We start from the raw sequence: 23,044 nt of genomic DNA on the forward strand, positions 1-23,044 counted from the left end.
TATCATCGAGACCATTTCTTTACTGAAGCAAGCTGCACAGAGCAGGTGAAGAGGTCGTGAAGTCAAACATAGAAACGGCAATGACAAGGCAGTCACAAAGACGCAGACCAAACGTCTGAAGCAGCCCTGGTAGGACTCGTGCAAGACGCACACCCGGTGTATTCACACATGAACGTATTCAACACAGTACACACATACGTCAGCAAAAAGCCCTTTCCTAATCCCTACAAAAGAAAGGACCAGATCTTTAGACTTTACTCTCACATTCTTGTCCTTCTAATAAATTCAAAGTAATGAGCAAATCTCCACCCCTCAGAAGTTCCACATCCTTCTTTTATCTCCAGTCAGACACTCATTTGGCATCTCTGTCCCCACATTTTGAAGATATCTGAAGAAATTTTGCAGAGCAAGTGACATGATTAATAATGTATTTCCAGCCATGCAGTACTTTAAACTATGTAACCTCCGACGCGCTTTTAACTATAGTGTAGTTTTTTGGAACAGCTGTCTTTTTCTTCTTAACATTTTTGGCATTTTGGATTTATTACACAGGATTATTATTAGATAGTGGAGACAGTTTACAAGAAAGTGGGTACAGGGAGTGAGGCAATGACATGGAAGCATGTCATTGCCTCCTGGGATGGACTCAGAGCTCTTCCAATAGCCTTAGCCTCAACACACTGGTCACCTGTTCAACCAGGTGAGCTATCGCACCAACCTTGTGCCCATTTCCTACAGCAGGATGGCATGATTGGGATGGGAGCAATGTTCATGGCAATGAAGGAACATGTTAGCATATTGCTACACAGAGGCAGATGCTAAATGAGGTTTTGGCTGCACAAATAAATTGTGCAAGTGTGTTAATTTGGGCTTTTTTCTCTGATTTGTGTGTTTTTACTGCTATTAGCACATCTAAGAGAGAAGGAAGAAATGCTAATGCTGAAACTGACATGATTTTTACTACCTGGTAAAACTACAATAATTGCTGCAATAATTGGTGTTTAATATTAGTAAATGGATGAGTACTGTTGCCTCACATTCAGTAGGTCGGGAAACTTATTCTAATGTCTCTATTTTCAAATCAACAGATTCCTAAATTGTTTTATTATTTGAATGCTAAAGCCAACAGCCTTGGGTTATCAAAAAATATCAGAAGTAATATCCGAATTCACCGATCTACTCCTTTTATCTACCTCCTACTATCGCACACCTCCACATTGCACCTCTCGGGCAAGTGGTGAGTCAAAGATGTGAAGAGCCTATCGCCGCTCACACAATGGCAATCGCACGGAGTATCGCTTTATCTCACAGAGCTGAACTCGAGCTTTCTTTCCACTCTCCGTGCATAACCTCAGCGGTAAAAAGAAGCATGAGAGGTACGGCACGTGGACACAGCGCTCAATTAGGCATGACGGCCACTTTTGTACTTGACCCGAAGCGCTATGATGTCTTCTCAGTCTTTCTCTTGCCCGGGTAGGATTCCTGCTATGATGTAGTCCTATTTTAAAAGGTCCTCTCGGCCCCCTGGACCGACTCGCTGCTGAAAAGATGAATGGAATATACTGCTGTATTCTTCTTGTCCAAAAGGAAGACCTGAAATACTAATGAGCTAATTCCTGCTGTAGTCAGATACACTTATCCAATTTATCATCCTGCTATTCGCAGTCTGCTGATTTACATAAAGATTACAACCAAGCAAACATTATTTTCATTGCTGAACCAATTTTGTATACAACGTTTGGTTGTGACTGAATCTCTTCAGTAGAGGATGAATGACAATGAGACAGATTCCAATTAGCGAGCCAGCCTGTCCAATTTAAAATCCACACATTTTAATTGTATGCATTTTCCCCCAATTAAAAGTACATTTAATTGTACTGTACTTCATTTTGTTATGTGTTTTTTGAATATATTTACTGCAATGCCAGCGTTGAAAACATCTTTTCTTCAAAATGATAATTTCTACTGCATTATTTATTCAGGATGGATGGATCTGGTATTTGGATCCAAAAGGTCCAATCTTGACTGGAAAAACTGAACTGGATATCAGTGACAACGTGCTACAGCTGATCCATTTTCAGCTTATATATACTTTTGTGCTGTTAAGATGTTATATCTTTACATAATCTTTACATAATAATAGACATGGAAGGGATTTTAAGTAAAACATGATGCTGTCCTGGATTGGTGCTGAGCATGTTGCATTTCTAACAAATATTCTTCTCATTTACTAATTTCTGGTTTATTTCTATTTTGGATTTCTTTCATCGATTCAAACCCTTTAAGTGACCCAAAATGAGCATTGGGGTCTCTCCTTTCCTGGTGGGCTTTTATTGTGAAACATCATCGGAAAATGTTGAGTTTTGCTGAGAGCTAGTCGGGTGACTACAATCACCCAATTTTTCCTATAGCAAGCGTAAACGGAAAACCAATCAGATTCGAGACTGTGCACTGGTCAGCATAGATAGATTTCTTCCACAGCATGTCTTTATCCTGTCTTTTATCTCTCTCCTCAACCGGCACAGCAGATGGCCCCGCCCCTCCCTGAGCCAGGTTCTGTCGGAGGTTTCTTCCTGTTAAAAGGGAGTTTTTCCTTCCCACTGTCACCAAAGTGCTGCTCATAGGAGGTCATATGATTATTGGGTTTTTCTCTGTATGTATTATTGTAGGGGCTACCTTACAATATAAAGCGCCTTGAGGCGACTGTTGTTGTGATTTGGCGCTGTGTAAATAAGACTGAATTGAAATAGAATAGGTATTGTTTATTAATTTTTTAACTTTCAATGTTTATTCTTTCTTTTTCTGTCCACACAGACTTTTTTACTTGCATGTAACCAAAGTTTTCTTGAACGCCACAGGTCACTAGAATGTTTAGTGACCACTAATCTTCTCCCTCGCCTACAGATTTTATATTTTCATGCACAGATATGTTTTTAGATGTTACCCTCACAGTACCTTAACATTGGTCAGGAGGACAAAGCAGAAAAAGTGAAATATTTAGTGACTGAAAACTGTATTTTCTTTATTGAAAATAAAAACTTAAAACTGTGAACTTGTCAAAATGACCTTACACAAGTGAAGAAACCTCCTTAAAAAGTATGTACTAACTCCGAAAGTCTGTGTGCATGCCTCAGAGCATATGGATGTTTTCTACATCTGATCCAGTGGTGCTACTCTAGACAGCAGTAAAGCAAGGCTGTTGACACTGCAGCTAATGCGCTGTGATTGTTGGATGCTGGCTTCAAGAGCCGTGACACGGGGAGCTCGCTCGATCAAAGCATCGTCCAAGGGATACATGGTAATTCACATGGTAATGACAGGGTTGAGGTAAATTTGTTTAGACGTCAGCAGATGTGGCAGATACTGTATCTCCAGATGTCTTCATCTTTCCCTAGTGTGTCTTTTCAAGGATGACAATATACACAGATGGGACCTGCCAAAAAGCAGGAAGTGATTTCTTTTTCTAGAAAGGTATTTCAGGTTCGTAAAACTCCTGGGCATCTCTTTCAGGGCATTGCCCAAGATAGAACAAAGGCAAGCCTGTGACAAACGTGAACAACAGTGCAGGACAATTTGATTTGCCCACATTTTTGGTCTGAGCAATATATAATGCATGATTTCACAGCTGTTCGTGACATGAGCCTCAGTCATGAAACGGCTTCCATTCAGTCACTACAGAGCCATGGTTTGATTTTGATTCCACACAGTTCTACTTCATAAATCCTCAATATTGCTCTTGTTCCGTTATTCAGTCTCATAACCGAGTGTTCATCAATTACCTGCAGCCATAACGGAAAAGAAAACCGAGCAGCAGCACGAAGCATTATTCTCTGAAGTTCTTTTTTATAAACACTTGACACAAAGTGATAATAATATAGAAATAATATATTAAGTCAACTGTTTCCTAATGACTTACTACATATTATATACGCATGACTTATACATATAGACTCGTGCAGCATAACATGCAGCTGTTCAATTAAATTTTATCTCTATCTACACATCTGTTGCACATTGAACTCCTACACAGCTGCTCAAATCTTGTGTAGCGTTATTGCGCAGACGTCAAATTGTGATAGCATGGAAACATTACACATTGTGTCTGGATCATCCAGACACTATAAACTGTCAACATGCTTAGTTGGTGTGGTTTTACACACGCTCGGATTGGCCCATTAATTACTGTTATCTCTGAAACACCCAGCTTCCTATTGATTGTTATATCAAATGTGTTTAAATGAAGTTTATAAGTGTGATCACACGCACGCGCAGACAAGGAATAAATGTTAAATAGCAACCTTTGATTTTTAAAGTGCTCCAGAACCTATATACTAATAAAGACGTGGTAATTTGCGGCATTTCTCAACCCAAACATTAAGTCAAAACAATAAAGCCAAAAAATGCACTTCCTTTCACTGCCACTTGAGGTGAGCTCCAAAAGTGATTTAGCCCCCATAGACTCTCATGTTAAAACTAGAGATGGACCGATCCGATATTAGGTATCGGTATCGGTCCGATACTGACCTAAATTATTGGATCGGATATCAGAGACAAATAAAAAAAATGTAATCCGATCCATTAAATATCACTAAAGCACTTCACAAAACTTGCGACATGGTGTGACTCAGCTCATAACCTTAGCACGTCGGAGCAGTATGCGTCACGTGATAGAGCGGCTGTAGCGTGTGAGACCTGTGGCGGTCTGGTTGAGCATTTGGAGCCTCGCTACCAACCCAGCATTTCATCTCTGAGAAAGTTATCTCAGAAAGAAGTAAAGCAAGTGTGTAAGTTCATCTCTGAATGTTTGTAAAGCATTCCCACGTTAAGCTTATGACTGCCTCTCTCTCTCTCTCTCCTGCTGCTACTTCAATCATGAAACTGATCAATGATCAGCTGATCGGCTTTTCTGTTGCGAGTCCGTCTCTCTTGTTTGTTTTTGGCCCACTTTGCACCAGAAAGAGGAAACCAGCAGCTGAACAACAGCAGCACGTTTAAGCTTGATAAGCTGTTGTTAGAATTTATTTAACACCAGGATCTTTTTCTACGTAGCTGATGCTGCTAACTGTGCAGGGGCGGATCTAGCAAAGTTTTGCCAGGGGGGCCGATAGGGCATTAACAGGGAAAGGGGGGTACAATGAAATGCTTTTCTTTCTTATTCTTATTTAAAATGTCTGGCTGTTATTAAATAATTATCTGAATCTTACATGTATAGAAATCCATTACTGAATATAGTGACTATTAAGTCTAATATATACCCTAGTGAGCTATAGTATGTTTTCCTTTGGGAAGGTACCACCTATGCAGTCTGCAATTATGTTGAAGAAAGATGTTGAATCTATTTAATTATTGTAGAAAAAAAGTGCATTAAATTAAAGTTGATTACATCGATTAAGCATCATGAGGCGGACGGTGGGGTGTGGTTCCCTTTTTTTTTGCTGGGAGTTGACAACCCTATTAGTTAGGTTGTTTAATATTTCTGCTAAGTACTCTTTAAAATACCAGAATAGGAAGGATGGAGCAGGTTTAAGTTCATTAGATTAGATATTTCATAGTTCAGCATTGCTGAACTATGAAATATTTTGGGTGCAGTGTACTTTTTGCATACAGGTATAACAGAATAGCTTTAGTGTTTTGTTTTTTAAAACTTGAGTATGAACTTATACAAAATGCAGCAAGATATTAAAAACAGTTTTATTGATTAAAAAATACATTATGGCAGATTTCCAAATTTATGATATCGGTATCGGACACATAAAAGTGGTATCGTACCATCTCTAGTTAAAACTGCCCAACCTTCCATTATTAAAAAGCCTTTGTACACTATAATACAAATAGTTTTTCATATGATAGTTTCAAGCTGCATAGCATCTATAGGGTGGGTACATTCTTATACAGTATAATGGATCTATTTGGATACTGGAGTTTGGGGTGCAGATGTTTTGGTCATGTCCCGTTATCGGCGTCTGCCAGGCTTCACCTCAGCTAATATCAGAGGCTGAACTACTCGTCTCCACTACGTTGGCAATGCTCGTGCTTTCTGGAGCATTTTAATGAAATGCCATGCGGTGCAGGCCATCCAAGAAGTCTGTGCTTTAGTTTTAGTAGCATTTGCTAACTATGTTTGCTAGCATTCACTGACAACTTAGCACTCCACCCACTTGTCCAAATATGGTCACTTCTGGTTCCGAGAAAAATGACTTCATTGCAGCGGCCCTAACTTGTGGCTATATCCTTCCACAGACATAAAGTCAATGGGAGTTCATTGCTAAAAGATAAATCTGTAAATAACCAAGAAGAAAGGAGCGCAGAAAACACAGCCTGCGGTTTGAGGTGTCAATTCTCCTTTGCAGTACATCTGACAGCATAAGCTCACAAAGCATGTTACCTCCAGCAAGATGGTAAACCAAGTAAAACACTGAAACTGTCAGGTGATTCTCTCTCAGCAGTCAAGAGCATCCTGACATTCAGCTGTGCTGAATCTCTGCGATCTGGAGGGAATTTCTATTACAGCTGTAAGACTATCATCCTCTCCACAAAGACCATCTCTGCTTTACCTTTTTACATCAGCAAAACATCATAATTACAGGATCGGCTCCAAGTGTGTACTCTGTGCACTCTGACTTTCTCATTTTCAATTAAAATTCATTGTACTGATTTGCAGCGCTAATGTGGTATTATGCACTTCCACTAAACACAGGTGTTAACTGGGCTAATAGATGCTGAAAGAAGTGTTTAAATGGCATGTGTATGATGAATTTACCGTCACGTTTCATAAATCTTAATTATAAGGAACCACAAAGTCAGTTCACTGTAACTTTTTTAATCATGTTGAGAGATATAAAGTGTTAAATATTCCAAATGGGAATTATCATTTAAAAAAAACATGATTTTAGCATTTTATTCTCTAGTGTTTGATAAGGTTTGTTTATTCATCTAGAGATTACACTCGGGTATACATGGACACTCACACCAGCCCTTAGGAACCTTGGCAGCTTCTATAGAAAATAAACACTGTGTGAGCTTTAGCATCAAAGGAGATAAGAGAAAAACAAGAAAAAATGCATTTCAACATATATTCTTGTTATTGTACTTTTTGAGAGCAGTGGCCTTTGCAGCAGAAAAACACATTGATCATAATGAACAGCACTGTGATATGGACTCATTATAAGATTTGTCAATTGCAATGTTAGGTCACCTCTGCACGCACAGCCAGGAAGAGTGTGGGCTTTTGTAAAGGCAAAGAAAAGGGAAAAAGGATCAGTTTGTTGTCGCTTTTAAAGAGAAATTGTTCGCTATGCACCATTTCAATTTCAAGAGCATGAGTGGGCAACACAAGGTCTCCTCTGAAGCTGGATTTTGCTATGAATGCAGACAGAGAAAAAAAAACAGCTGCTTATCAAATGCAACCGGCGTGCATTTAAAAACCAGAGCCTCTTCCATCCATCGCCTGTTTCGCCAGCTATCCCTACCGCCCTGTCTCCATGCTATATCAGGCTCGGTCAATTAACTTGACCGGCCGTCTCATCTGCTTCTCTCAGTCAATGCGCTTTGCTCTTAGAAAACACCTTTTTCATCTTTCAGACACATTCCTGTGGTTTACAGATTGCCAGGGATTCAATTTGAGCCACAGAAATGTCCCGTGCAATTCTCGAGCTGATCAGCGAGTGAGATGGGACCGCAGCCTCTTGGCTGTCTTGCAATAGCTGCAAGAATCACCCTTGTCAATCTGAATTGCTATGTTGGGGAAGAGGTTTCAAAGGAAGTGCGTAATATATAAACACCACGACCACAGATTGAATGTTTGTGCCAGAGAGCAAATCTGCACTTGGAGGGTATCTGCTAAATCTCTAAAGCTGAACTTTTTCAGATATTCCAAAGTAATTTAAACTCCTTGCTCCTGCTTAATACACTCTGTGTGCTGCATAAATTACATTTGCTTCAACAACTTCCACAAATGTCCAGACAAAATCTGATCTGTAAGTGAGCTCCACCTCGCAGCTCAGCCTTTAAGCCACGCTTCAATGCTCTCCTAATAGTGTGCAGAGCTCTTCTTTCCCGTACACCCATCACTTCCATCACCGTCATTCACATCAAAGTGTCAATCACATCACGGGGGCAGTGGGGCAGCTGCAGTACTGTCGCCAGCAGCAGCAGAAAAGTGAGTGCACTGATGAGAAATGGCATTGTGTTAAAAAAATACATGTGTTGTATCACAAAGGTGCACATAGAGGCATTTGCAACGAGTCAAGGCCAAGGCTTGCAGGTTTTGGGTTTAATAACGGGTTTCATTATGACAAGGCTAACAAATCTTTAATGAAATCTTTTATTGCTATAAAATCTCACACTCTATGGCACTACTGTGTCAGACATGTTAGGCAACCCAGCTGAACTGAACCAGTTTCAGAAATGATCCCTTTATTTCTGAACTATCAGGAAATAATTAAGTAAGTGAACATACAGAGACATACTGAGACATTCAAGTCATTCCCACAAAGGCCATTCTTTTTCCTGAGCTAATACGTAACGTTGCTGGGACTCATTAATTACGTTGTCCTTATTTCTCACACTTTTACACTACTTGCCCTGTCATTTGGCTGATAAATACACACTTAAGCTGAAACATAAATCAGTTAAAAAGATCATGTAAAGACAAAAAACAAATCGACAGTTTGGTCCATTTGTCCTTTAAGTTGGAAACAATGATTTTAATTGAGTTAGCCTACACTGTAGGAGTCCAATGAACTGACTTTAACATTAGAAGCAGAGGGAAATATTGCTCTTACATACGTTTACAGGATTTAGTTAAAACATCAATGCCAGTGAGCTAAAACAAAGAGCCAATCCACTTAGCACAGTACAGACTATAGGCTTCTCACAGAGTGAAAGAGCTAGCTTGCGGTATGCTAACCTTCCCGCTAAGTTGAGAAGGGTCTGGCTGCAGCCACTGTGGAGATCCACAGTAGGTGGAAACACGTGATACAGTGGAAACCGCGAAAGCGGATCGTAAAGGCTGGGACAGAGTCATTCATATAGATGTCGCATGGCTGAGAGCGGCTGGCCCGGGTTCGAATCCGACCCGTGGCCTTTTGCTGCATGTGCTACCCGCTCTCACTCCCACAGCTTTCCTGTCACTCTTCACTCTGCCATTTCAAATAATGCATTAAAACAGCCAAAATACCCAACATGGAACCCTAACCATACAATTTGTTCCTCTCCCAACAAGAAAGCTTTAAAAACCATCAATATTTGTAATATTTTTAATGTCTTTCTTTCATTATTCAATGTCACTGTATCGCTCGCTTTCTTTTTAAAGTTAATTTTCTATTTTTTTCTCCCTTTTAATCTTTCTCTCTATCTTATTTGTTGAATTACACATACTCTCCCACTTTATTATTATTTTGCACTACAAATGTACATTGCCTCCTCCATGTATTATGTTTGTTGTCATTGTTCCTTTTGAAATAAAGCTGGAGGGGAAAGAAAAGCATACTGTGGAGCTCCACAGTGGCTGCAGCCAGGTGCTCTTGCCTAAGGTTGTGGTGTGACTTTGGGAAGGTGCGCTACACTTCTGGGAACTGTGAGTTTGAGGTGATGTCACATTATTTTAGCAGGAATCTTCCACTAATGTAAAGATGCTTTTGATGCTCTTAGTTTTTTCAGCTTAATGTAGAGAGTAGCTTACAGATTACTTTGGAATTTTAGTCTTTAAAGACTTTAACGTTCATCTTAACTCGATACTGTGGCTTAAATTGATGAATTTCTACTGTTTCCTTGCTTGCCATTAAAGACAATTATGCAATGGGTCAATTAAAAAAAAAAACAGAATCAATTGATAATTTCACAGTCAATATAAAAGGAAGAAACTGAACAATCAGCTACCTGTATGAGATCCTCAGTACTCTGTGCTGTGTATAAATTTACCCACTTTCTGCAAAGTCAGAGGGTCACAAATTGAGTGTGAACCGTACATGGTTCAAAACTAAAGGATTGTAGGAGTAATACTCTCAGGATCTCCTGAGAGTACTTATTAAATAAAGTGTCTGTTCATAAGGGCCTCACAAGCTTGGCTGACAGTGTCCCAATATCCCACATTATCTACAAAATGTATATATTTTGTGAAGAGGGAGCTTGCCTGCAGGAAGACAGAGTACTCAAGAGACTGAGTTTACACCATATGACTTCAGACTGAAAGAAATAAGGACTTATTTGTGTGGGCTCACTTGGGATTTTGCTCGTAGAAAGACAGAGGGACTAGGAACCTAGTTTGTTTATAAGCATGTGCAGCTTGATGGCAAGTAAACGCTGTTCAGCGGAGCGTGACAACGTCCCCCCTTCCTGATCACTCCCAGGCACGTACCCGAAGGATCGCTTAGCCCACACAGCAGCTTCGGTTGTTGTTTCGATGTGTCTTTCATGCTTCCTCTCAGCAGGATGTGCTAAGTAACAGGTCTGAAAGCACACAGATTAGACTCCACTCGCATTAAATTTGGATGCTCACAACCTGATTTGGAAGCTCACACTGTAATTGCAGCATTACGCAGGAAGAGTCTGGCCAAGACACCGGGTGCATGTGAGTAAAATAAACAGAAAGAAACAGACATGGATACAGATTAAGGAGAATAAAAGCACATGAAACAGAGAACTGGCTGTGTACAAATATCAAATGTGACCAAATCAACTTAAAAAGATGTCATATTAAAGGGTAAGTCGCTCATGGACACACTCATGACTCAAGTGTGTAGGATGATGTAAACCTATCATGTATAATGTATAGCTAGTAATTCGAGGCATATATTTATTGGACTCGATTTTTACCCAAATATTTTACAATAAGGAAACCAGTTAAAACGAATAATGAAATTATTCCTGACCTGCTGTCCATCTACACCAAGCGGTGCACGACTAAAGCCAGGAAGATTATGATGGACCTCTCTCATCCCAACAACGGACTCTTCTCACTGTTGAGGTCTGGGAAGCGCTTCCGGTCCCTTAAAGCCAAAACAGAGAGAAAGAGGAGGAGCTTCTACCCCCGGGCTATTCGGTCTTTGAACCAGGTGTAGGACTGGACTCACACACTGTTTATTTGCACATTCTTTTACTGTAAAAGTTAAAATCTGTAAATTTTGTAGTAATCTGGCAATAGGTCAATTCTTACTGTCATTTAATGGTTGGGCATTGCACAGCAATAAGCATTTCACCACATGTCGTACTGTGTATGGTTGTGTATGTGACAAATAAAATTTGAATTTGATTTGATTTGAACAGCGATGCGATCGATATTAATTAATTTCCGATCTATGGGTATCAGCATTTACAGCGACTAGTAAACCAAAAAAGAGAAGGCATCGGAGAAACGCCGTTCAATTCTGCTATGCGAGCTGCTGTTGCATCATTTACCAGCAGAGGGCACTCTCTAACTCTCTGTTAGCAACAACAACTAGCTGATCTGAGCAGGCTCAAGCAAAAGGTAAATGAGTAAATAAATAAATATACCTGACAAAATTTAGGAAAAACTGTGCATATTTAGTGTCTGAAAGAACACTGAACACATCAGCCAATATATCGGAATATCTCATTTTTAAATCATCAAAGATCAGCATTGGTTTTAAAATCCTGTATCAGGTTCTACTAATAATCATCTGGATTTTGTTAAAACATCTGTGACTTTATTTGCTCCAAAAACACATTAATGTACAGAATACAAGTTCTCAAACGACAGCTCATAAACTGTACTTTTATATTTCTTGATGAAAAAAATCTATTTCAACAAGTTTTATACATTTCTCTTGTCAACAAACAGAAATAAAGGCATTTGTAGGTTAATTACTTGGCGAACCTTAAAGTGACTATTTGGAAGACGCGCTGTTATACCTGTGAAACAGTTGAGCCACTGCCTCGACTTCACTGTCAGGAAGAAGCCAAGAAAACATCTATAAAAACAGCATTTTTAACAGTGTTACATAAGAAATTGATTGAAGTTTTTTAAGGCATCTGAAGATACAGCGTGTACACCTGAAAACATGTTAGTAAGGGTCAAGTGAAGAATGGAAACTAGAGACATGACAGTGAGAAATGGTGGAAATAAGCTTTAAAAACATTCAGTTTAATTAATGAAAGCACAAACGTAAAGGTTATTTTCAGGTTTCTTACTTCCCTTCTTCAGGATTCTTTTAAGCAACGTTTGTTTCATTGTAGCTCTTATCATGTTTTAGGATTCATACTTGTGATTTTTCACTTGGTGGGGGGTCTGGGTGACCTGTCACATTTAAAAAAACAAACATTTACCTTGAAAGAAATGTGATAATAACTCACTCTTATTGAGTGATATGTCTAAAGTGACTGTTGTAGTTTATTTCTGTTGTATTAAATGTTGTTGTTATAAGAAGGGTATTCATCTCCTTCGTCTTCCTCCCTTTGGGGGGTCATCACAGCAGATCATCTGCCTTCATCTCACCCTGCCCATAGCACACTGGTCTACTTTCTAACCCGACTGTTCCGCTTCTTCTTTGCTAATCTCTTACCTTGAATGCTTTTCTGTACTTCCTCGTTTCCCCACTAAGTCTCCTTTTCCTCCTTCCTCTGTCAGGACACCAAACACCTTCTAAGGTTTCCTCACTACTCCAGCCGTATTGTCACAGCTATCTGGTATCTCCCCCTCCACCCAGATCCTTCTTCAGCTTCCACCACTTAATTCTTGTGTCTGCCTTCACTCGCTTAATCTTCGTGATTTCCAAAGTCATTCTGCAGATTACCATCCAATGCTGCTAAGCTACATTCTGACACCACTGTACAGTATAATATCTCTTTCAGCTTGCTCCTTCTGCATAAGATGTAATCCACTCGGGTGGATTACATCACCTACACGTCCACTCAAGTCTCCTCCAAAAACAGAAACAGTCACCATAGTGTCCCAGGTCAACTTTGGCACAGAAACAAACATGTTTACAGTTTTCCGCAAAAATTGCTCTGCGGCTAATTTCCCCTTCATAACAGCTGTGATCTTTTTCTGAATTTATCAATTTGTCAAGGCTTAAAGTCAGGAGCACAGAGCGATGCTGCTGGAAGCTGTTTGATACGGTTTGATTGGATTCAAGTCACTGAACTGGACTTTTTTACCATATTTGTATTGTTTACTCTGTTGCTGCACAGTTAGTAGGTATGTGTAATTAGCAGGTAATAGCTACTACAATTTGTATGCTTGTCACAGAGCGTGTGTGTGTGTGTGTGTGTGTGTGTGTGTGTGTGTGTGTGTGTGTGTGTGTGTGTTTTGACGCGATTGGGATTGAGGAATATTAAAAGTGTTAACATGTTGCTAAACTTTACTCCAAAATTGGTCATTGTGTGCAGTTTAGAGCGGTTGTAATGACTGACCTGATGGTGTATTTTGTGCTATTCTTTTCTTATGAAAACAGATTTTCTTTGAATTTGATTTTGAGAATTTTCCAGGTACAATTAGAGAAAAAATATAGAGTCAGTCTTTATTATTCTGTGGATACAAAATGTTATAGCAGTTTGTCCAATACCAAAAGGTTGATTCTGTTCATCTGGACATAACGTTTTTTGTGGGAGAAATGTTTCGTCAACCTTACAAACAGTACATTTGCACAATGAATGAAAAGTGAGCTGTGAGGTCAGTTCCTTGATCATAGAATGCTACATCCACATGAACAGACTCAACATTTTGGGATCTATCGACCTGGATGATTGAGCGTGCATCAAGACAGTTTGTCCAGTAATTTTGCTAACAGCTAAAACGTTCAACAGTGGCGTTAGATTACAGCTATTATATCACCAAAGTCATTGAGATTAATTATCAGGGCACCATGAATTCTGGTTTAAAAGTTCATGTCATACAAGCTGTGATATTTCATTCAGGATCAAAGTTGGCGACCAATTAAAGAGACAGCCATTACTGTCCCTGAGGCTGCACTGCGAGCAAATGCATTCCAAACTTTTATGACAGATAAATGATTTAATTTTAAAACCTTTAGTGCACTTTCAAGAACAGGCTTTTATACTTAGGACTTAATATGTTGCAAGGCAACAAAACAGGATTGTAAAAAACAGATGAGCCGTATTGCCCTCTAACCACACCAGTTTTCCCTTCTTCACGGTTCCTTTTAACGTGGCATATCTGTTCTAAACGACATGTCTGATGAGCCAGTTGTGAATGTTTTCCATCTACTGCTCGTCTCACAACTCCACGCGGTGTCGACAGTCCTCAAATGTCTGAAAATGAGCAAACGGCAAAGGCTCGGTGGTGTCAAGAGAATCGGCAGAGACGTGACTTTGGTAAAACAGATCTGGGGTCTGCGGTAAACTGGGTGTTGCTACGGCTATGGGAATGCATGCACAAATAGATTCTCTCAACACCTCCGGAGATGGTGTGAGACTGTCAGCTGAGACAGCATATGTGAGTGAGCTTCTCACAACTCTTCAAAGAGTGTCACATGATCGACTCCTCATTAATTGGTGACAAAATCTTATGATGCGTTACTTTTCTGTTTGTATGAGAGGAAAAAAAACGGCACGCTGCATCGTCTCTACGGGGTTTCATTTCATAATTTACCTGCTTCTGTTTGCTTTTATTAGGTACGTTCCCACAGGGCTTGTCCTATGTCTCTGCAAGCTCAAAAGCAAACGTCTGAGGCTGACAGGCAATATGTCAGCCTCCCTCTGAGTGACAGACCAAGGTACTTAATGCCTGACATTTCATAATGTAAATAATGCTGTGGCGGTGCATGTCTTACATCCATCTGAGCAATATGCCACCAGTCCCAAAGTGACTCTGCTCTTTACCTGTAACCTTTTTTCATAGAATTTCAATGCTGCTCCTGCCAGTACCAAGAACACAGTCAGTATTTGATCAGTTAGATCTGCCGCTCTCTATCTGTATTACTTGTAGATGTCAGTTGAAAACAGTTGGCAGTTTGAACAGTGATGCAGAAACACTGTAGCACTTAACCATTTCACTGGCCCTTATGGTGCCTCAAATGAGCTTTTATTATAAAGACCACTCTTGTGATTTAAATCGTTCTTTTCAACTCTGTGATCTAATCTACAAATATTCCACAAAATAAATAAAGTAAATGTACAAATAATGAAACACTCAAAAATATTAAGGAAAACAGGTGAAAAACTGAGTAGAGCTGAAAGTGGTGCAGGGCTACAAAAGGAGACAACGGGGGATTGATAAGAATGTAGCGATTTCAGTTACATAATCAATATTATATTATCACTTATCATTTGATTCATTATTGATTCTCACTCGGTTCTCATCAGCTTCCCTTTGAGTCTCCATCATCTTTAAGCATCATATCAAAGACTTTATATTAATGGAAATTAACTGTATGCTCTGTGGGTAGATGTGTGTGAATGTGGGAGATTTTTGCCCACTGTGATGTGATCAGTGTCGTGGTTGTTACTCAAAAAACTAATTATTACACATAATACACAAATACTAATTACTCCAAGGAGAAAGTAGTTCCTTATACTACTCGTTACATTACTTTCATGTTACACTGTAAAATGATCTGAAACACAGTGTCTGGTGATTACATAATTACCATTTAACAATGTAAACCTACAGGCTACGGCTCCACACACCAACATAAATCTCTATCCTTGTAAGAACACATATGATCTTTCTCTTAGCAGAACACAAAGATGATGAAAACCAAAAGCAAAGTTATGTCCACGCTGCAGACTGCGCTGCTATTTTCCTCCTCCAACATATGAACTGAAATCAGCTGATTGTTGTGCCAGTACAACGACCGATAAGCAGCTCAAAGGGCAGACAGACGAATAATTCCAAGACATTGGACTACTGGCAATGGTTCTCGACAACAACCAGTTCTCAGTTCTTCTCTTTTAAGGGGATACCAGGACCACAGACTTGTCAGTGATGATACAGCCTGCAGACTGGAAGCCTGGTATCATTAAATGTGGCAGGTTTTACCACTACACTACTGCTGAGCTGTTTTGTGGTTTTTTGATCATCGTATGCTATAAATGACCCACTAACCCTATAACCGTAACCTTAATAACCACAATAATAACCTTTATACTTGTCATTCAACACCACAGAATGCATTTTAAGTACACAATATGCCAAGTCTATAAAATCACATGGGGAGGTATAAACTGTTCAAAAGTTTTGGCTGAATCCACTCTGAGCTCTACGTAGACCTTAAAACAACCAAATGCATCTGCTCACGGTTCCCAAGAGGAAGAGAATACATCAAAGCTCAAGACGCAAGTCTTCACTAATCCATTTAGTGAACTAAAAGCAAACACTACAACATTAAAAATAAATCCTGTAGCAGACGGCAAGACAATGAAGAGTCAGAAAGTAATCAAGTTGAAATGAAACGGGCGTGTTTTTAAAGTTATAAAGAAAAGACCCAAATCGGAGGAGCTCAGGTCAAAGTTTGGAGTTACAAAACTAGATTTCCTTCATTCCTCACAGATATTTTGTTTTGCATATTTAACCTTCATCTGTTTTAGGTTTATTTTTTTAATTCTCACAAGTGCCAGTTTAATTTGATCCTGCATATTGGTCGGTTTGGAGACGTAGATCATAGCAGCTGTTAAACTGTAAGATGGTAATCCTAAATTTTTTTGTTCTCGTTCGTTATACAAACTTAAAGCTAATCCGACAGCCAAATTTGTTGTGTTGAAATGATCGAATGCTGACGGAGCAGTGGGGAAAAAAATGTTTGTCCTGTCCTCTACTGTTAGCACTTAGCTCAAATTGAATCAACACTTACAGTATGGCAGTTACATTTTTTACGTTTTACTGGAAATGAATGAGAAAGACTTTTAATTCACAGCCTCCTTCGCCTGTTTGATTGCACTACTTGTGAATGACACATATGAGTATTGACGGATTCTCAGTGACACCGTCTTTAGATCTTGCCATGCCATTACTACAGTGCGGTGCTGTCCACCTACACAGCTCAACACAGCAAGTTCACAGCAGCTCTCTGTGCTGTCAAATGTCTTTCTGGAGAGTGCAAGGAAGTATAAGAGACAGACACAAAGAAAAGGATTGACAAGCACAAAAAAAGAGAAAAGTCCAACAGAATGACAAATCATGCCCTTGATAAACACTGGGGCCATTCTCTGGGAGAGGGAGAAGTTTTAGAAGTTAAACTTTGGGCATGTGACCAAAAAACTTGAGTCCTGGATTTTTATTGAAGCTTGACATAAGTGTATGATAAAAGTACAAATCATGGGCGTAACGTAGAATACACGTGTCCAGACTGCCTTTTTATTACTTTCATTTTGATGCCGGGGGTATGCGTGCAAGCGTGTTTTCCTTTGTTTGTTGTTTGAGGCTAACGTGACTCCTGTGGCCAATGTTTCATGAGTCATAATTACAACCTCCAATCCAGCCTGACATACAAGCTTTCAGTAATCTGGGACATCTGAGGGATGAGCAAAAATGCCTTAAAGGTTAAATATTAAGAGCATCAGAGCCCTTATCTGTATCCCTTTCACTTTGGCTCCGTGGCATGCCGTTGACTCATCTGTTTATTTATAAAGTGGCTCCGATTGTAAAGACCAAGCACATCTGTTCCTGCTTATAGCAACAACTCGACATATTTAATGCAGGATGTTCTCGAGTTCGTCGTCTGCATCGGCTGAAAGAATAGGGGCAAATTGTTTCACAGTCACACAAGTCTATTCATATCACAAAACCAAATAGGGCTGCTAAATAGTAATGACTGTTTGGTTTTTGAGGGTGAACGCAAGTTGATGGAAGCAGAGCAGCAGAAATGAAAAACAGGAGGAAAAAATCCAAACCGTTTCTGACATTCTCAAGATTTTTTCCTCCCTCGTCTCCACTGTACGGTCATTTTGTGTCATGAGCTACACTAGTTTGTCAAGCCCACAGAAACACCCGAGGCACAGGATGGGATTTCAGTCCAAAGCAAAGTGCAGGCCATGGGAGCCGGTGATACGTGTTTGACTGTAATTGGTTTGGTTACAGACAGGCCTAAGTGGTGTGGGTGTAACACCGAGCTGTGCAGTGTGGAGCAGTTGGACTTGGACATTTGGAATTGAGAGAGGGGAAAATACTTTCTATGTTTTATTGCCTTCCAGTCGAGGCTAATTATGTTTTGACTCTGAAGAAGAACAAGCAGCCTTGTTGAGATATCAGTGCTCACAGCAGATGAATATATTTGAACTGTGCTCTAGTGATTTTTTTCATTAAGCTTCCCAAAGTCTCTCTTCGCATCTCGTGATGTTAATTAAAGTTTCAAGCAATTCTTTTTTTTAAAAAGCGTTTACGCTAAGATAAAGCATGATTTGTATAGGTTTTGATTCGTGCGTAGATTCGAGCCGAGACAAAGTGTTGAGCTCTTTTCCTCCTCCTACACCCGCTGCTTGTTCCCTCTACAGAGGGAGCAAAAATGCTGCATAAAAGGCAGCTTCCGATAAAATGTGGACGACACGGCAAGGAATGACACATCCACTGCCAGCTCATGTCCGAGTAGACTCACACCACATTCTCCAGATACTCTGAGTGTTGGGATCCAGCATCATCAGCTGGACCCGAACGCTAATTCTAGTCCAATTACATTCAGTCGCCGTTAAGTGAATGGCTTAAAATTCCACGAGTGCGACGAGTGTGAACCTGCTCTAAGAGCTGAACCGAGGCAAAGGACACGTTTGACATCGTCATCACCTGGACAACGGCCACGATGTGGAAACACCCACAAAATTAAGACACACTCTTCATCCTGGTGACACAACAAAAGAAAAGCCAAAGTGTGTCTCGACCAAAGTTTCAATACCAAAAGCAGTGCAGAAATTATAAGCCAATGTTTCCATTAGGATGTCATAAAAAATAATAACCTTTTTAAAAATATGTCTTCAGTCATTATTCCAGAAAAAACATCAAAAATCCAGTAACTATGTGAGTGTTTTGGTTTCCCTCGCATTAGTGTGAAAAGGAATATTTTGGAATCAAGAGACATTATAACGCTTTCTCATGAATAATTAAAAAAATGCAACCCTAAAAATGTTACAGTTGCAGCTGTGAAATTCTGAGCTGACATCAACACCTGAAATCATTTTGATCAATAACCTTTTTTTCTGGTCTAGAGGAGGTTTCTCTCTTTTTCTGGTAACTGATTTCACTTTAAATTGATGTTACGGTTAAAAAACAGAGAAATGTTCATAATAATTATAAAAAAGTATGTAAACTTTGAGGTATTAATACCACTATCTGTAAATATTTTGCCCATGCAAGAAAAGCAGGCCAATACCAACACTTTAGTGCAAATCCTAAAAGAACTGCATTTAAGGAATTCCACTTTTTCTATGCAATCATTTGTTGTTTTTTTTATCACACAAAATAAATAGTCTCTAACACTGTCCAGCTAAACTCAGCCCCACTGCTAACCCTCAAAACCTGCGAGGTGTCCTAGCCCTATGCTATGAAAATATGTCATTTTTGTTTTTGCAATTGTTGTCTCGTGTGAGGCAAAGAGGAGACAGGAAAAAATACAATATTCTGATTGAGACACTTTAAAAAATATGTATTTAATTTAGATCTTGGAATGGGGTCTAACCACAAACACACTTTTTACTCTGGATGCCCTGAAACATCTGACACCTTATTTGAGACTTGACACAGAAGCTTTGCTGGTCATGTGCTCTGTAAATATGCTCCATCCTCATATTACACTTGGAGAAGTGAAGCAATAATTAAGCAGCCTGTTACAGGTGCACTTGCAGTTTCTTCCTCCTGCCTCATGAGGAACTCCAGCCGTGACCTGCAACACCGTCAAACCTAATCTCCTCAGTCCTGCCATTAAAAGAAAGGGCCCACGAGCAAATGCAACTGTCGACTTTGCAGTTCCTTTTACTGGCGTGTCTCAGGAAACCTGTCAGCAGTAGAGAAAAGAGGGAGGCTCAAGTTGCTTCACCTCTCCCACAACCTGCTGCACTACCTAAAAATCCTGCCCTCTGGCCACAGATGCTCAAAACGAACAGCTTTATCCCGACATCAGTTGAGTTGCTCAGACTGCAGAAGTTCCTGAGATAAAGCCCCTGGACTCCCACCCCAACCCGTCTCTGTACCTTCTTCAAGGGGTCATTCTTTGCCCACCAGACCAAAACCATGTGCACATTTAGGCCTGATATGAGATTCAAATACCATGAGTTAAAAGATTCCTGTGGAAATGATGGGCTAGGACTCCTGACTTGTGTTCTATAAATTTCAGATCCTTCATTTAAACCATGAAATGTGTGGAAATGTGTAGATTATTACATATGTGAATGGCCTGTATTTGTATAGCGCTTTACTTAGTCCCCAAAGCGCTATGTGGACCTGACAGTTTAATTAAGAAGTGGGGATCTGTACTCTCTCTCTCTCTCTCTCTCCCTCACACACACACACACACACACACACACACACACACACACACACACACACACACACACACACACACACACACACACACTTTAAGCAGCGGAGACTCCGTTGGTTGTCCTGAGGCCGGTGTGCCCAACTGATGGCGACCAGCCTACGCGCACACTTGTCTCTGCTGTGATTTCGTGCATATGACCAGTGATGCTTTAAGCTGACACAGTGAATCACTTACGCTGCTGTTCTGCCCGGACCAGTGCACCATAGCCTGGTTGTGAGACGAATCTCCGGTCAAAGCGAACGTCGAACTGTTAAGTTTTAGCTCCTCCTGCCTCGGACCGGCGGCTCTCCGCTCCTCTCCGCTCCAGCGCAATTCAGAGCGCGCCACTCTGCGCCCAGCCACCGTGCCCGTGGCCTCTCCCCGGTCCTGATTCTGGGCCGAACGGGAGGATCCGACTTTGTCCCCGTGGCTGTTCCTCCTGGCGCGCCTCCTCACACCTTCGACACGGCCGTTCTTCTTCTGGCCACTCGCCGACACGTTGGAAACTTTCATCTGCGTAAACTCGCTCTGGCCGAGTTCGCCTTTTGCGCGCAGATCTCGTGTATTCCGTTTGAGGCTCGTCTCCGGGTATTCCACCCGAGCTCGAGCGCATTCAGCGGACCCAGCTGCGCAACTGAGCCGCGGAGTTTCCGCACTCGCGGCCCCGAATCTCCGCTCACTGTTCCCAAAAACTTGTCCCCTGAACCCTGTTGCGGACTCGCTCGTGTGAAATTTCAGCAGTAATTCCTGTCCGAGCCACTTACTTCCAGGCTGGCATGAGCGGCAAGTTATCTCAGCCTCGCCGGCGTGAAGGAAGCAGGGCACCGCGAAAAGCAGAAACCAAAACGCGCGGTGCCACTTTGGGCAAAATATGACCTCCCCGTTCATCGCGGGCGGTGCGCAGGATGCCGTGGGTGCTGGATGTCCTTTCCCCCTCGACTGTCCTCCCTTGATTTTCGGGGTGTAAACTGGTGCTCGGCTCTGGAAGAGGAACTGCTGCAAGTTGTGGCGTTGCCCAAATGCAGTGTTGTAAAAAGTGCGGCTGAGCCTAAGTGGTCCAAGTTGAAGGATTTGATCAAATGAAGCCGCGCGCGCATGGGGGAGGAGCTGAGAGATCCAGACTGAGAGATGGAAGGATAATGTTGCGACTGTCTTTCTCCATATTTGTTATTTGCCAGCATATGGCAGCCTATAATTAAAGCAGTCAGTGATACAGTCATTTTGTTCTGCTGCTCTTTTATTTCTCCTCACAGCCACATTTTTAGAGGAAGCTGCTGCAGCTTGTTTTTTTCTCCTCTCTCCTGTTGCTGATTTTATCACCAACCTCCCTCCGGGGAAGCACATTTCTTAATTTAGCAAATGAAACTGAGTTATTTTACCTGTGATGAACTTGTTTGGATCGGGCCCTTTCGGGTCTCAGCGGGAACTTCGGGTAATTGGAACGTATTAATATGTTTCCAATTAAGCGCACTGTCACGGATGACATATTCCATGACTTATTAAACAGCAATAAAGAATTTAGCAGCCCACGCGGGAACATGAGATTTTTACACTTTGCATCTCTTCATACATCTCTCACCCCTCCAGGATGTGTTTGCGTTTACTGTGCGCACCAGTCCAGCTGCGGGGAAGCTCAGTGTGGACTGAGTCATGAGTATTTAAATGCTCTGGGAGACATCGGGTATGGTTTAGTGTCAGGCAACAGGGGGCGAGTGGGACAAGGCTGGACATTCATTTCTATCTGACCCTGCAGGTCTCTGTGCCTAATAACTGAAGGATGAGCACTTAGTAGCACAAAGGCTATACAAATGGCCACAGACTACTACAACAGCTGGCTGCTTTCTATTTTACAGCCATGAGGGAATAAAATGGACAGATTGTGCCTGGAGATGTGATAATTTTACCACAAGGAAAAATATCTAAAGGCGACAGATTAAAGTGTAAAGGCTCATTGAAGTATTGCCAAACAACACTCCTGTGTAGAGAAACGCTTCCTCCCAACATATTTGTGTCACGTGCTCTGAAAAAGATGCTGAATATAAACTCACTGGGTTTGAAAAGAGTCTTCTGTTGATAAGGACCCATCTGGGGTGATAACAGTGCAGTGCTGCTCATTCAGAGCCACCTTCACTGTTTCCTGAGAGCAAATCATCTCATTTCTCCGAGCTTTGAACCATAATCAAGCCATTTAACAGTGTCATATCAGATGATGATTTTAGACTTCCTAAACTGTCTAAAGCTATATTTGTTTTTATTTGTTTGCATTTACTGTTATATTGTTGCTCATGGGGTTATTAAACCCGATAAACAATCCACTTAGCTCGCTATAACCTTCAGAGACGGTGGGAAAATGTATCCTGCAGCACTCTCCAAGGTCCTGATCCTGAAGTTTTCATGGTTAGTTACAAGAAGCTATCCTCGTTAGATGATCCCTGCACTCACAGTTTAATGCACTTTGCCAATAAACCAGGCTTAAAGAAACTCATTTGATTCATTTCCATCTCCACTTTATTTTCTATTAAACTCAGAAAATACTAAATTTTTGATTAAAAATATTGGCTAATTTTGAATTTGATGACAGTAACAGTGACAGGACCACGTACCACTGTGTAGCATCCCCT

The 23,044-nt window shown here is 40.8% G+C and overlaps 1 protein-coding gene across 1 annotated transcript in view; it reads right to left on the reverse strand.

Annotated features, from left to right (window-relative positions):
* The window catches only part of LOC113023566 (VPS10 domain-containing receptor SorCS1-like), a 196,648-nt gene extending 175,022 nt beyond the window's left edge, over positions 1-21,626 (reverse strand). The window contains 3 exon segments of the mRNA XM_026169679.1: positions 20,619-21,368; positions 21,370-21,436; positions 21,438-21,626. Of these exon segments, the coding sequence (XP_026025464.1) occupies positions 20,619-21,368; positions 21,370-21,436; positions 21,438-21,604 (984 nt within the window). The 5' untranslated portion in view covers positions 21,605-21,626.
* Between the last annotated feature and the right edge of the window lie 1,418 nt (positions 21,627-23,044).

This window comes from Astatotilapia calliptera, chromosome 6 (assembly GCF_900246225.1).
Source record: "Astatotilapia calliptera chromosome 6, fAstCal1.2, whole genome shotgun sequence".
Classification (NCBI taxonomy): domain Eukaryota; kingdom Metazoa; phylum Chordata; class Actinopteri; order Cichliformes; family Cichlidae; genus Astatotilapia; species Astatotilapia calliptera.